The 15,963-nt window shown below is 35.7% G+C and overlaps 1 protein-coding gene across 1 annotated transcript in view; it reads right to left on the minus strand.

The window, feature by feature from the left end:
• ythdc2 (YTH domain containing 2) overlaps nt 1–15,963 on the minus strand; it is a 35,220-nt gene that overhangs the window by 12,664 nt on the left and 6,593 nt on the right. Inside the window, exons 6-21 of the mRNA XM_058777117.1 lie at nt 15,145–15,311; nt 13,360–13,462; nt 13,126–13,282; nt 11,627–11,734; nt 10,351–10,499; nt 10,109–10,244; nt 8,916–9,042; nt 7,521–7,586; nt 7,244–7,422; nt 5,819–5,915; nt 5,418–5,505; nt 5,259–5,339; nt 4,977–5,059; nt 4,787–4,892; nt 1,557–1,676; nt 279–551 (exon numbers count right to left, since the gene is read on the minus strand). Coding sequence (XP_058633100.1) covers nt 279–551; nt 1,557–1,676; nt 4,787–4,892; nt 4,977–5,059; nt 5,259–5,339; nt 5,418–5,505; nt 5,819–5,915; nt 7,244–7,422; nt 7,521–7,586; nt 8,916–9,042; nt 10,109–10,244; nt 10,351–10,499; nt 11,627–11,734; nt 13,126–13,282; nt 13,360–13,462; nt 15,145–15,311 — 2,040 coding nt within the window. The remainder of the gene's footprint in view (nt 1–278; nt 552–1,556; nt 1,677–4,786; nt 4,893–4,976; nt 5,060–5,258; nt 5,340–5,417; nt 5,506–5,818; nt 5,916–7,243; nt 7,423–7,520; nt 7,587–8,915; nt 9,043–10,108; nt 10,245–10,350; nt 10,500–11,626; nt 11,735–13,125; nt 13,283–13,359; nt 13,463–15,144; nt 15,312–15,963) is intronic.

A 15,963-nucleotide genomic window follows, 5' to 3' on the forward strand; every position in this document is an offset into this window, starting at 1 on the left:
CCGGTGGGATAATGTGTGTACTGAATTAACATATTTCTGCAGTCATAAAAATTATTATATGTCTTAGCTATTTTAAATTGTTTGATCACATTCTAGGGTTATTATTTTATATAATAATAAATGATTTTATTTTGACTTAATTTTTATTTAAAGATAATGTGTATCTGACTCTGGGACGATGGAAGTGCTAAAATACTAACTCTCTTCCGGGGTTTTTGCCTACAAAGTGACGTCACAGTTCCTCCTCTCTATGAAGTGATATCCGGACGGAGTCTGACCTGAAAGGCGCGGAGCAGAGCCATGTGGTCGCTGAAGGTGTTGGCAGTGAAGCGTTTTCTGCACAGCATGGCGGCGCGCTTCTGAGCGGCTTGAGCGGGAAGAACGAAGGGGTCTCTGTGGGCGAGTGTGCAGGCGATGGTGAGGATGGGGTCCAAACACTTCAGCACCACCGCACACAGAACCATCTTCCCTAAGTGCGGCTCCACGGGCAGGTCAGCGAGGTGATAGCCCAGCTCTGTCAGGTTCTCCCAGGGGTCCATGGCGTCGATGGTCTGCGTGGAAGAGTTAGCGATATTATCTCCAGATGAACACTCACTGGACTGAAGCTGCTCAGCTTTACTTGACTCTCCATCAATCATTTTCTAGAAAAATCTCAAATCTGATCATCAGGATCTTTTGAGGAGCGTTTGTTTCCAGAAGCTTTGCTTTCACTGTTCCTCAGCGGAGGAATGATCTTCTGAATTATAAAGATCTGCAGCAAATTCATATTTTTGCTCAGTTTTAATAAAATTGAGCTGTTTTTTCCTCCATATTCTCACTATATCAGACTACATGTGACCCTGCAGCACAGAAGCAGTCATAAGCAGCACAGGCATATTTGTAGCAATAGCCAACAATACACTGTATGGGTCAACATTATCCATATTTCTTTTTTTCAAAAAATCATTAGGATATTAAGTAAAGATCATGTTCTATGAAGATATTTTGTAAATTTCTTACCGTAAATATATCAAAACCTAATTTTTGATTAGTAATATGCATTGCTAAGAACTTCATTTGAACAACTTTAAAGGTGATTTTCTCAATATTTAGATTTTTTGCTCCCTCAGATTCCAGATTTTCAAATAGTTGTATCTCAGACAAATATTGTCCGATCCTAACAAACCATACATCAATGGAAAGATTATTTATTCAGCTTTCAGATGATGCATAAATCTCAATTTCGAAAAAGTGACACTTAAGACTGGTTTTGTGCTCCAGGGTCACATGAGCCATAAATGCCTGATGATCAAATATGATGCTTCAACAAAAGACAAACTTTTGCACATAATCTTACACAATACTGCATGTGGTGTTTTTGAATCCAATTGAGAAAGCAGCCATTTACGTGCATAAAATTATCCTTTTAATCAGATTATTTAAGATCTACACCACTCCTTTCAGTTGGTTCGACTGAGGTGTTTACATGAAGGCTTTTCAGTCCGATTTAACCCTCAATCTGATTATAAATGGATTATTTGGTTGCTGCTGTGACAAGACAGCAGCCATTGACTGACCTTCAGCATCTGTACGGCATGTTTGATGGTGTGCAGGTGTGGCGGCTCAGGTGCTTTAGACAGGAACTCTGCGATCGGACAGGTGACGGGCGCCAGGAGTTTAGTGTGCAGACACAGCTCCTGAAACACACACACAGACAGAAGACCAGTTATCTACGGCTTGTGCACAGGGTTCCTACACAATTTCCATTTCAAAATTCCATACTTTTCCAGACTCAAATTTCCAAAACTCTCTTTAGATTTTCAGACCATTTTTTAACATAAATGGTTCACAAAGCATTATTTTCAGCTTTATATGTGGTATACAGTAGGGCTGGACGATTAATTAAAAAACGAAATTCAGAACCTCTAACTGAAGTAATTTCCCCATGTCGGTTATTTCGGTTTATTAATCCTATTAATACTTTCCCCTTAAAAACATACTATAAACTATACAGAGCGTCATGCGCTTTCTCTTAATCAGCAGTGTTCTATTTGCATACATTCATTATTTAAAATATTTGTTTACATGAGATGCAAGTTATTTTCTACTTTTTGCATGACAATATTTAAAATGTATTTTGTTTGCAAGAGACGCTGGTTATTTTCTACTTTTGACATGGCAATATTCATTTATTTTGTTTGCTCAAAAAATAAGGTTATTTTCTATTTTTATTTTTTTTTTTAGGAAACTTGCTTTTTACAATAAAAATCACAAAGATAAGAAATGCACTTTCATTAGAAAAAAAAAAAATCCCATATTTAATAGTGGAGTATTTTTACACTACAACCCTTTAATGAACTATAAGGGGACAAAATATTAATAATAAAAAATAAAAATAATCGTTAAATAATCATAAACGAGGTAAAGTGTTCAATTAATCGAGGTTTTGATTTTAGGACAAATCGCCCAGCCCTAGTATATAGTACAGTCATCTGCACACAAGAATCATTGTTGTACCTTCGAGAAACTATTCACATGCACATGGGAATTTTGTGCATGCTTGCGCATTACAATTTTTAGTTTTATATAGAACCTATTTTATTTGTGCATCACTGTTATCTTACTATAAATAAAAAAAAGAGCATGGATGCACATGAATTAACATCTACCTGCTCAAAATTTGGCTTTTGTTAGGGCAGTATGCCATATTTCAAGGCCTTAGGTGTCTTTAACGCATACTCTGTGATACTCAAGAAACTACGCCGCTAAATGTGCTGATGGCACAATAGGTGGCTCAGTGTGCATTGCTGAGTTTAATGCACACATAAAATCTGTATATTTTTTATTTTTGCAAAGGTCCTTGAGGCTATGTAATACAGTGCTAAGAATATTGTGAGAAGAAACCCAAAATCCTTATAACCTGCATTCTGCATAAAGAAAGAGTGCACCTTTGCACACTTTGACTTCTTGTACAATAAATTTATTTTCATTAAACTCTTAATTTTCTATGATAAAAAACAAAATAGGGGCAAAAGTCTGGAAACACAAATACTTTTCCATACTCTGCTTTCTTTTTTGCATACTGTTCCAGACCGCGTACGAACCCTGTGAGCAGAATTTGTCAGAGTCGATGAACTCTGCAACTCTGACACTAACAGAACTGAATCAAAATTGAACTGAATTGATCCGAATAATGACTCTCCTGTTCTCTGTAGAGCTTCTTTAAAGCTGAAATTGTTACATAACTGATGAATTTCACAGCATTAACACTGTCGTTTTCCTGTTTATGAATATAACGCTGTGAATCTGTATTGTATAGGGTCAAGGTACTATAGAAATAAATGTGACTTGTTTTGAAAATGTGCAGTATAAAAGAAAGCACGTTGCATTGGTCTCTTTTTTGACTCACATTTTACACAAAACTGGATTAAACGTGCAAAACACTTTTTTTGTGTATTTATTTCTGAGACAAGAGTGCTTGCTTAAAACATGCAATGTGATGTATACATACTGTACGTTTAGCATATCACTGTCTGACTCTTCTGTATCATATGGAATGAAAACACAGATTAAGTGAACTGAATTGAGCTGAATAATGACATTATCTTCTGTAGAGCTGCTTTGAATAAGTGAATTTATTGTTTCCCAATTGAAGAACCTGTTTATTAATGTGAAGCTGCCTTGACAAAATGTGTATTGTATATTAATCTGTATTGCAAAAATAAACTTGACTTGCATACTGCAATAAAACAATAAAAGCTGTAATTGCAACTTATCTCACAACTCAGTCTTTTTTCCTTGCAGTTAAATAAACTCAGCAAAAAAATGCATTGCATCATTTTAAAATTAAAAATGATTTATTGCTTGTCTTTGTTGAATAATACAGAACATGAAGAGCTTTAAAAAAATAATTGCACATTAAATCGCAATATTGGTAAAAAAAAATAAAAAATTCGCAATTAGATTATTTTCCAAAATCGTAATCTTTTTTTTATTCCTTGCAGAAAACAAAAAGAATTGAGATGTAAATTCAGAATTTAAGAAAAAAAAAAGATTACTTGCAATTACAAAGCTTATTAAAAAAAACTGCAGTTCTGAGAAGAAAAAATGTAATTGTACAAAAAAAAAAAAAAAAATCAGAATTGTGTGATAAAAAGTTGCAATAACGTTTTTTATGTTTTCATTGCAAATAAGCTTCCAAACTGTTTCACATACCATTTAAAGACAGTATGTAGCATATTCTGGACACTAGGGCTGTGCGATATGACGATATAATATCGCATGGATGAAATAAAAAGTCTATCGTTTCATATTATGCCCGATCGTTTATTTCGTGGTGTCGCAAAACACATTGTTTATGGCAATACTTTTTCATCTTTTGGATGACTGCAACGTTTACACGCCGCCACGGGTTCCGAGCAGGAGAACGACCTGCCGGGACAAAACGAGGAGCTCGTTCCTAAACGAGGGACTACATCTGTAGCATGGGCACGCGTTTTTAAGCACTGCAGTTTTAAAACAACCCATTTTAAGCCGCTGAAACACAAACAACAGAGCTATATGTGTGCGCCGTCTCTGTTTCCGTGTGAGAGGAGTATGGTATCAATGATTTTAAAATCATAAAAACCTTTTTAAAAGGAAAAAATAACTATACCGTGATATATATCGCTATCGTGATTTAAAATAACTCGTGATTTAAGATTTTGGTCATATCGCCCACCCCTACTGGACACCGGCTGGCCTTTATTATGGCGTGATGCCGCTGTGTTGTATGACCTCTGGTGCGTGTTCACACGCGTGTGTTTACCTGTAGCGGCATGCGCAGCAGCTGAGGAATCTGATGCTCCAGCATGTTGTTGAACCTCAGACGACTGAAGAGATGGAAACAGATGCCTGGTCTGCAGCGGCCCGCTCTAAACAACACATCAAACAGCATCTCCATCAGTCCTACAATCACACGCTCGTCATGTCTGAGACACGGACGGACGGTGAATTACCTGCCCTTCCTCTGCAGAGCGCTGGCCTTCGATATCCACACCATCTTCAGCATGGTCACGTTATTCAGAGCGTCATAGGCTTTCTGTAGCACAACAAGAACGCTTTCATTCTAGACTGCCGCTTTGTCCAGTAATACAAAATTAAAACTAAATTAAAAAAGCGACACATTTCTGCAAACCTGATGAAGAAACACTCATCCTGACCTCGGATGACCTGAGGCTGAACACATCAACAGCACATTTTAATTTCTAGCTGAACTGCTTCTTTAACAGCAGACCCACCTCTTTAACTTTGCCGGAGTCGATGACAAAAACAACATCGTTGACTGTGATACTGGTCTCTGCGATGTTGGTCGAGAGAATCTGGTGAATGAGATCAGATCGTCAGAGTTGTTTACATTTAAAGGAGTCTTTATAGAAACATGAGAAACAGATACGCACTATTTTGCGAACACCTTTAGGCGTGTTCCTCAAAACCTTCTTCTGGTCTGACGTCTGCATACTAGAGTGCAGTATGAACACCTGAAACCTGGTGATGGACAGTTAGTTTATCAATAACCAATGAAGACATTTTTGATCTATTTTCTTAATAAATGTATCTGGTTTGACTGCAAGCAATTCTAAAGAAATTAAACAATCTTTCAGTAAATGCAATGACTGTTTCTGCCTCTGAAAGTACTGTTTATTATCTCTGATGTAATTAAGCATTGGATGGGCAATAAAAAATAAAAAAACCCCTATGGATAAAATAATTTCCCACTGAATATTGTGTTATACTTGGAAAGATGCCTCACATGTTGACTTTGACATGAAGGGATTCGACACTACAAACACTCACAGACCTTTGCTGGTGATCTGTAAACCTTTTATCATCAAAGAGGATGCGATCTCTCAGAGAAACGATCTCATCGTAGCCGGGCAGGAATATCAACACTGCGCCTGAGAATGAACAATATTACCCCGATTAACTCCTGCTTTAATATGTTAAGAGAATAAAAGACAAACTGTTGAAGCTGAGGTGAAGCACAAGAACACATTCAGGTCAAATTTAAGCCTGAAAACAAAAGAAATTATATTTAATTTCCGCATTATGAATAACACCTATTTTATGGCCTATTTATTTATTCATTATTTTCATGACGTTTAAGCACAACCACCCACTCAATTTTTAAACATAATACAAAACAAATCAACAAATACAAAATATAATCACATATTCACAGTGTAAGGTATTTACACCAGGATTATTATAGTTAATTAAAACTAAAATTGAAAGTAAATTTAAAACTGTTAAAAAACATTGTTACATGAAATAAAAAACATTAACTGAAATAAAAAATCCAAAGGTTTTATTTCAGCTAGTTGGCAAAGCAACATTTATCATTTTAATTTAGCCTGATGTACTAAAATAACTAAAAAATTAATTTAAAACTAAAATTAATAAAAACAATATAGACAAAAAAAATACAAATAAAATAAAAATTGACAGACAAAATTACTAAAACTTTAACTAAAATTAAAATGAAAGCAGAAAATATAAAAATAAAAACTGATTCAAATAATAAAAAACTATAATAGTATCTCAATGATGGTACTTGTATTGCTGTCCTTAACGTGATTAAAAAAAAAAAAAATCATTCTATTTGTTCTTTCTTACTGTAAAATAATAAAAAATACTGTATTACAGTAAAACAAATAAAACAAAGTATTATTAAAAATTAGTAGCAATTATATTTAAAGCAATGTTATTGAAAATAACGAGCATTACAAAAAACGTTAAAATTACATTTACAGTGTTACAGTAATGGTAATAATATTTTGTATTACAGTAGTAAGAATTGATCAAGAACTGTGCTTAAAATGGGGGAAAAAATCTTAATAGTAAAAAAAAAAAATTAAAAAATGAATGAGATTCACGCCTAAACAGCTTTGCAGGAACTCAAAATAAAGACTTCAAAACAAGATCAGTGTTGCTGTGCAGATTGTGCTCTACAATATTTCTCTCTGACAGAGACTATCAGCCAATCACAGTGCAACGAGGTAAACCCCGCCCCCTTACTCTGATCTAAAGTCTTCTCTCTGTTCCTCAGTACAAGTGTGTCTCAGCAGCTTTGTGAACAGGTTTTAAGAGAGAACTCTTAGCTAAAACCGTTTACTGCTATTTAGGAGAACTCTTAGTGGTGAGAGTATAATGTTTTGTGAATACGGGCCCAGATCTGTTGTTGCCCACAGCAGATATGACTATGAGGGCAGGTTTGAGGTCTCACCCTCGTCAGAGCTCTGGTAGATGCTGGAGAGCAGATGCAGGATGACATCCAGGTCGACTTTCTCATCGTCGAAGCTGTGATGATACGCTTTGAGCAGCTCCTGGTCCTCGGGATTCAGCTCTGACGCGGCCGTCTGGACCAGAGACGACTCGTCCAGCTGACCTGATTCAACACACCATCTGTGTACACACACACACACACACACACCTTACCCACACATCCTCTGCATGGGCTGTAAAGACAGAATCTGTGAAATGAAGTCAAACGCAGGGCTCACATGTGAGACTCCAGCAGATCGACAGCCTCAGTTTGACTGAAGTGTTTGGCCCAGTCGAGAGCCGTCCTGAAATAAACATCACATTTACATTTATTTACAATTAGAATTTTTATAACCTCAAGTACTAAAATAACTACAACTAATAAATACAAAATATATACAGTATTTTAAATAATCAATATATTACCTATCATCTACAATTTATATTATCTATGTTTACTCAAGTCTTTTAAGGTGTCTAATATTTTGATACTTAATTTCCATGATCTAAAAATTCTTAAGAATTAAAGCTTTGTTGTCATTTGAAAGTGTGGAGGCCTTCTTGCATTATTATGCTGTTATATTATGATTATAATATCATAGTTTTTCTTTAGTGTTACGATTTTTTTTTTCTCTCTATACATTTATTTTATAGTTTTAGCTTATTTAGTTTTAGTTTTATTTAGTTTGAGTTATTTTAGTACTTCAAGTTATATAACTTACATATAATATAAATTATACTTGCCAAGGCAACGTTTCTCATTTTTTAGTATAACCTTAAGTACTAAAATAACTAAATAAACTAAAACTAATAAATAAAAAATATATATTATAAATTATCTACATATTACCCATCATCTACAATTTATATATTATCTACATAGAAATAATAAATAAATAAATAAAAATGACAAAAATTGTGAAATTATGAAAGTGAAAACAGAAAAAAGAAAATAATATTTTACATACATATATATTGTGTGTGTGTGTGTGTGTGTATAAACTACAGTATATACACTTTATGCACAAAGCACCCCTATTGAGACACCCCCTTCTTTAGAACAGAAAAAGGCACTTCAAAACTGTGACAACAAAGATGGAAACATAATTCATGTATTTAAAACTTGTGTTTCCATCTCTGTTGCAACAGTTTTGGAAGCGTCTAAAACGACTGAACCCATATGAACAAGTCACTGGTGTTTGGTGATGAGTTTTTGGCTCTTAAAGTCACACCAGAGGTGTTTCTGCAGACCAGTCAAGTTCTTCCACACTGACTCAATCAAGCATTTCTTTTTGATCCTTGCCTTATACACAGAGGCATCGTCATGTTAGAATAGAAAAAGCTCCTGTCCGAACTATTGCTATAAAATTAGAAGCACACAATTCCCTAGAATACCATTACACACTTAAACATTAAGATTTGTACTCATGGAAATTACTGAAGTAGTCAAACCTGTTCATCAGAAGAGGGTGCCAATACTTTTGGCAATATATGATCAATGACTTGGTGCTTGTTTATTTTGTTCAAGAAAGTGTTTATTATGGGTTTAGCTTTAATTAACAGTAATAACCCTGCTGGTAGACATCAATAACTGCTGTCAAACCCATATCTGTTGTGTGTTTCTGACTCCTCACCAGCCGTTGGAGGCTTTGATGTTGACGTTTGCACCCATGCTGAGGAGCTGCTCCATCTGGCTGAGAAAACCCCGTCCGGCAGACACCATCAGCGGCGTGGCGCTGGTCTCGCTGTGTCTGTAATCCACTGAGAGAGCACAAACACATGAGAGCAGCACAGCAGAAGCACACTAGACTTCACTACCGCTGATATAGGGGCGTAACGCACACACACATGACGGCTCGGTTCTGACGTCACGGTACCGTATGGTTTCGGTACAGCACGAGGAAAAAATATTAAACATATATTGTTTTTTTTTTTTAAATTAAACAACAAATTGCTCTCTCTTTAAATACATTCAATTATAATCAGTTTTCTTAGGGATAAAAATCTACCTCAGCTTATGGTTTCTAAACTATAGTGAGCCCTTTTACATTACTATAAGGCTACAATTAACAACCCAAACTTAAATTCAATTACTATTTATTTTTAACTATAATAATCAACACTCAAATTTAAAAAAAAAAAAATCTGTATGCAAACATGTAAATTTCACAACATATTTCAAAGTATTTTAAGCAGCGATAAAGCCATTGCATTGTTATATACTTTATTATAATGAAAATTATAATAATAAGAACTAAAATAAACCATATATTGTTGTAGTCGTGTGTTTATTTAATAAAAGCAGTTAAATCTTCTGTTTATTCAGCGACCGCTATAGGGATCTCCAGGGTTTCTTCTGAGGTCCTCTGGCCTTCAGATGGAGATTTACTACTGATCACAGAACCGTGCTTCACTGACGAGATGCGCATGACTACTGCAGCTTTTGCGATTTCATTGCGATTTATCGTGCAGCCTAGGGATGGGTGATATCTTATTTTATTCAGCGATAACTGGATAACTTTGTCTATATTAGGAATTTCCTGGAAGTATTACTTCTGCAATGCATGTGTGTAGTTTCTGCGCAAGAGCGCCCTCCGGCTTCCAGTATGAATTAAACAGTCGTGACATTACGTGTGTACTCAGTAATGCTCACAACACCCTATTTTGGGGTAAAAATAGGAACGATAATACTTTTCTCTAAAGAAACAGGATTCCCTGAATTATCGTCATTGATATCGTTATCGCAATAAATACCAGAAATATCGTGATATATTTTTAAGCCCATATCGCCCACCCCCATAAACCACGCCCCGGGTTACAGCCCTACCGCTGATGTTCTCGTTCAGGATCAGATTGAAGAGCTGCACGAAGGCGTCGGCGTCTTGGTTCAAGAAGATGTTGGAGATGCAGGCGTCCATTTCTCTGAGCAGCCAGGGCTCTAGCGTGGCCACGTCCTTCTCGCTCTGCGCACAGACAACAGAAACGCTTTGAAACCAAACCATATTCCAGCAAACACACCTGAGATTTCTGAACAGCATAAGGAGAAAGAAGGACATGCAAAGAAAGTACCATCTGACTGAAGACGCTGTCGCCGCCGTCATCCAGAAGGTCGTTCTCCTGCAGGACACAAGTATGCGTCTTTTCCCTCGGAGCGTCCGGCTGCGAGACGTCTAGACGGGCGTCACACCACTCTGTCAGAGACGTCTGCTGTCTCTCCTCTGAACACACAGAGAGCTCATTACTGTAACTGTTTCGCTTGATGCACAAATAACTGCTTTGTTTGATCAAAATTACAGTAAAAACTGAGAAATATTATTTCAATGTAAAGTATATGTTTTCTACGAGATTACGAAATTTGAGATTACAAGATTAAAGTCGATATATTATGAGAATAAGGTTGAAATACTACGAGAATAAAGTTGAAATGTTTCAAGAATAAAGTCGAATTGTTTCGAGAATAAAGTCAAAATTACGAGAATTAATTCGTAGCAATTACGACATTAAAGTTATAATATTTTGAGAGTATATTGTGCAATCTAGTCTATACTCTCAAAATGTTATAACTTTAATTTCTACGATTTTAATTCTAAAAACATTTAGACTCTATTCTCGTAATATTTCGACTTTATTCTCATAATTTTAGATTTTTTATTTATTTTTTAACATGCACTAAAGCACTAAAATTTTCAGCATCATTACTCCAGTCTTCAGTGTCACATAATCCTTCAGAAATCATTCTAATATGCTGATTTGCTTGTTGATTGCACATAAATATGCTGCATCATAATTTCTGGAAATTGTGATACACAACCACTCAAAAGATTTTAATAAAGAATTTAGTACGTTTATTCACACATTACACATTAAATTGATTGAAAGTGACAGTAAGACATTTATAATGTCAAGATTTCTATTTCAAATAAATGCTGTTCTTTTGAGCTTTCTATTCATCTGTGAATCCTGAAAAATAAAATGTATCACAGTTTCCACAAAAATATTGTGCAGCACAACTGTTTTCAACATTGATAATAATCAGAAATGTTTGTTGAGCAGCAAATCAGCATATTAGAATGATTTCTGAAGATCATGTGACACTGAAGACTGGAGTAATGATGCTGAAAATACAGCTGTGCATCACAGAAATAAATTACAGTTTAACACATATTCACATAGAAAACAGCTGTTTTACATTATAATATTTCACTGTTTTTATTTTCAGCATCACTGTATTTTGATAAATGCAGCCTTGCTGAGCAGAAAAGACTTCTTCTAGAAACATAACAAAAATAATAATTATCATCCCAAACGTCTGACGAGTAGTGTATATTTTAGCTATAAGCATCACCTTTCTGCGCCTCCTTCTTGTATTTCTTCATGTCTTTGTTGGTGTAGCCGGTGGTCCGCAGGATGTCCTCCAGAAAGAGCTGCTTGACCTCATATGGACAACCTTTGACTTCAAAGAAAATTCAACGTATTATTCAACACTCGCATCTGAAAGCGTCAAATCCTGTGAATTATGACACAAATATTCATATTTGATGTTTATCAGGGTTGTGCTCCATTCAGAATTAAACTTAAGAATGCCTTTTTACACTCCAACTTTATTACATTTATTGCTCCTTAAGGTAGCAATGTAGATTTGCAGAAATTAATAAATCAATCTTTTAAATTCTATCCATTGAAACTTGTATTTAAAATAGATGCATGTTATTATATTTTACATATTTCATGGGGGAAGAACCAGAATTCTGTCATTTCCGCAAAATCTTAAAAATAGCAGCACGACTTAATTATGTTGTCACAAAACTCGTGTGTTTTGGCCACTTTAATTCACCTCAGTTATGAAATCTGACAACCCTGCTGTTTTGGTAACACTTTGCAAAAAGGTCCCATTAGTTAATGCATTATATCTGCTACAGTATTCATTATATATATATCCTTTTGTTTACAATAGTAATAAAAACTATTCATTGATTGCTCAGGTCCATTAAATAAAATTAACAGATACAACTTTTGATTTTAATAATGCATTAGTAAATGATTAAATTAACATTTATCAAGATTAACAAATGCTTTAGATGTATTTTTCCTTGTTTGCTCATGTTAACGTAGTTGCAGAGATGCAAACAGGAGAGGGGGAAAAAAGTGAGAACATTGCGTGGATCGGGAGCATGCTCCACACGGGATTCCTTTTAAAGATATTTGCTTTACATGCTCATTTGTAGTTACTTTAAGGCATTTAAGACAATATTGGCTGCTTAAACGGCAATGCCGACCTAAAATGCAAAATGTTTGGCCTCTCTCTCTTCACCGCTCCCACATCTCAGACCTCAAATACATCAAATATTACCATTCTTAGACATAGTTTCTGAAGTAAAGAGTAAAGGAAATACTATACAAAACTTATTAAAACAACCAGGGGCCAGTTGCATAAACTTAGCCACCATGTTAAGACTGTGTCTTAAGAACTAGTTTGACCAACTTAGCAGTTGTCAAGAGGTAAATCAGTCTTACTTTTCCAAAACACACAAGACCAATCTACCTTTTCATAACTGAATTAAAAAAAGTTATGACCAGTCTTGAAGAAACAAAAAAATTTGACTACATTTTTAAGAGTAGTCTAAAGAGTTTATGCAACCGGCCCAGTTCTTTATTTACTCTTGTAAGAAAAACACTTTCTCATTGGATCTAAGCAAATCTCATAGATGACCTATTTTGATCTCATAAAAGTGAGTTGCCACTGAAAGAAGAGGAGTTTGCATCTATGCAATTGGAAACTTATTGTAAAGTGTTGCCATTGTTTCTCTATCATGAAGACGAGGTTTTTGCTATCCGTTCTCTTACTGTGAATAACAGGACAGTCTCCGAAGTATCTGACAAACAGATTGACGTCCAGGGTAGCGCTGGACAGGATTAGCTTCAGCGACGGAGTCTTCTGGACAAGCTCCTTCATCTTAGTGAGTAAGAAGTCGGTCAGGCCGTCTCGCTCGTGCACCTCGTCCTGCCGGAGCAGAAAAGATTAAGATCCGGGCCGGAAAACACAGAGAAACGTTAGTCCTGAGTTTGTGCGCTGCTCACCACAATGACATGCGTGACGGTGGACAGGGCTTCGTCGCCGGACATCAGCGTCCGCAGAAGAACTCCACTCGTGCAAAACGTCAGCAGGGTTTTAGGGGAAACTCTGAGGAGGAGCGAATACCCACAATTCATCAGCACGACTGCAGTTATTTAGAGGGAAACACTTGTGTTGTTATGCACAAACATGGTTCTGTTATGCTGACTAGAGTAAGAGTGTGCGGTATGTTTCATCTTCCAGGATAATATCGTAATTGTTGTTTTAACAATGCATGAGCTGAAATCAATTATATCACATGCTTCGTAAAAAACAAACAAACCATGCTTTGAGAGTGTAATGTAGCCTGTTTAAATGGCATTCAAATTCATTGTCCATTTTTCCCCATGAGTTTTGTCTTATATATATTTATATCATGTGATAGTTTAACAATATCACACCAGCAAAAGTGCCTTTTTCCCCAATATCTGCATGACTGCAAATGTCATATTGATTTTATACAAGTTCAATAACAAGTTAACATTGTGAGTCACAATCTAAACACAATATTGTCCGTTTTTGCCTTATTTTGCTTTATTTAATGAATCCACATTTTGAATGAATCAGCTGTCCGGTGTGGATACTGTACTTCAGAATCACAGATTCTATGTCTTGGAAGTATGACCCAAATAAGAACTTTCACTGTATATTGCCATCTGAACGAGTAAGTAACGAGTCTGCCACTTTTGTTCTGACCAACTGAGGAAAAAAAGCATTGCAATAACCCACGCTACCAATGGTAATTAAATCTAACGGTTAATTAGCTCATATCACATGAAACCGTGCAAATTAATCAATTGTTATACTTTGTTCTCAAATTGTTAATGTTAACAACATCAGCATTGCGTGACTGTGTGTATAGTGTGTAATGTCGATTTCTGTACAGTCTAATCTCTAATTGTCATACCATTGAATTTCATATTAAGAAATTATTTTAACCCAAAAGGCTAATTATTCTTCCTTTGAACTGATTCTCTTTAAAATACAAATCTTGTGTAATCCCAGGCTATCTGCAATAAGAAGCACATTTAAAACTGGAATATAATTTCAGTCACATGTGTTTCATAAACAGACGTGACGTAATGACGCAGTGCCATGCTTTCCCTGCGAATTCCTACCAGTTCCATTTAAAATAGAAAACATTATTATAAGATAACTGTTGTGAATCAAGCTAAAGTAAGGAGATAGTTTTGAACACTGGCTGGTTATGTACTTGCTCAAATGTTGATTTTGCATAATTTTTAACAAAAAAAAAACAAAACAAAAAAAAAGGTTACGGATTGCAGTTTTAACTGAAATAAAATAACATTTTAAAACCTTAAACTTATTTTATTACAGCTAGTTTCCAAGGCAACATTTCCCATTTACATTCAGTTTAACTAACTGAAAATAACTAAAACTGAAATAAAAATTAATAAAAACTACATAGACAAAATAACAAAAGCTAATAAAAAATGACAAAACACACAATAAAATTACTACAACTTTAAAATGAACATGAAAGCAGAAAATATAAATATAAAATCTAATTCAAAATATTAGCATAAGCTATAATAGTATCTCAATGATACTAAAATAAAAATTGACAAAAAAAACATGCACGCATCTATATGGCATTATATACTGCATATAATATATTTCATTATATATTTTTACCCTGTCCTTTGAGAGTCAACCAGCACAAAAAGCACTCCTAGCAAAATATCGCTGAATTATTATCATCAGCAAACTCCCAGATAATATCGCAGTACCTGCTCTCCAGGCGGATCTGATAGCCGATGGTCTGTCCGATCTTCTCGCCGCGCTCAGCCGCCACGCGCTCCGCCACAGCGATGGTGGCCAGTCTCCTGGGCTGAGTGCAGAAGATCCGGCAGGGAATCCCGCTCCGACAGCAGTCGTCCAGCAGGAACTGTGGGATCTGAGAGAGGAAGTCAGTCCAGACTGATTTATTCTCTCATTAACAGCATTTAATCCAGAAAAACCAACACTCTGCATTATAAAATTTGAGAAAAACAGCTGTTTATTTCTGCACTTACTCAGGGTTTCCCAAATGGGGTTCATGAGTTGATGAAAATCTAATAATTAATTATGTCCCATGCAAAATGAAATAAATGCATGAGGCTGCATGAAAATTGTGATTTCAAATCAAAGGCACTGCATTTGCATTGAAAATGCATTTGGAAATGCAGCATACGCTAGGTTCACTTCATGTTTAAGGGGTCATCGGATGCCCATTTTTCCACAAGTTGATATGATTCTTTAGGGTCTTAATGAAACGTCTATAACATACTTTGGTTAAAATTTCTTAACGGTAGTGTAAAACAACACCATTTTTACCCTGTCAAAAACAGCTGTTCACAGAGAGCCGTTTCGGTGCATGTCACTTTAAATGCTAATGAGCTCTGCTGACCCCGCCTCTCTCTTCCATGGGGTGACGAGGCATTCTTTGAGAGACTGTTAACTTTAGCTGCATTCGCCGTGGAACTTGCTAACTTAAGGGGTAGTCGTGGCCTAATGGTTAGGGAGTCGGGCTTGTAACCTGAAGGTTGCTGGTTCGATTCTCGCGCCGG

Source organism: Onychostoma macrolepis, chromosome 05, assembly GCF_012432095.1.
Source record: "Onychostoma macrolepis isolate SWU-2019 chromosome 05, ASM1243209v1, whole genome shotgun sequence".
In the NCBI taxonomy this organism is placed as follows: Eukaryota; Metazoa; Chordata; class Actinopteri; order Cypriniformes; family Cyprinidae; genus Onychostoma; species Onychostoma macrolepis.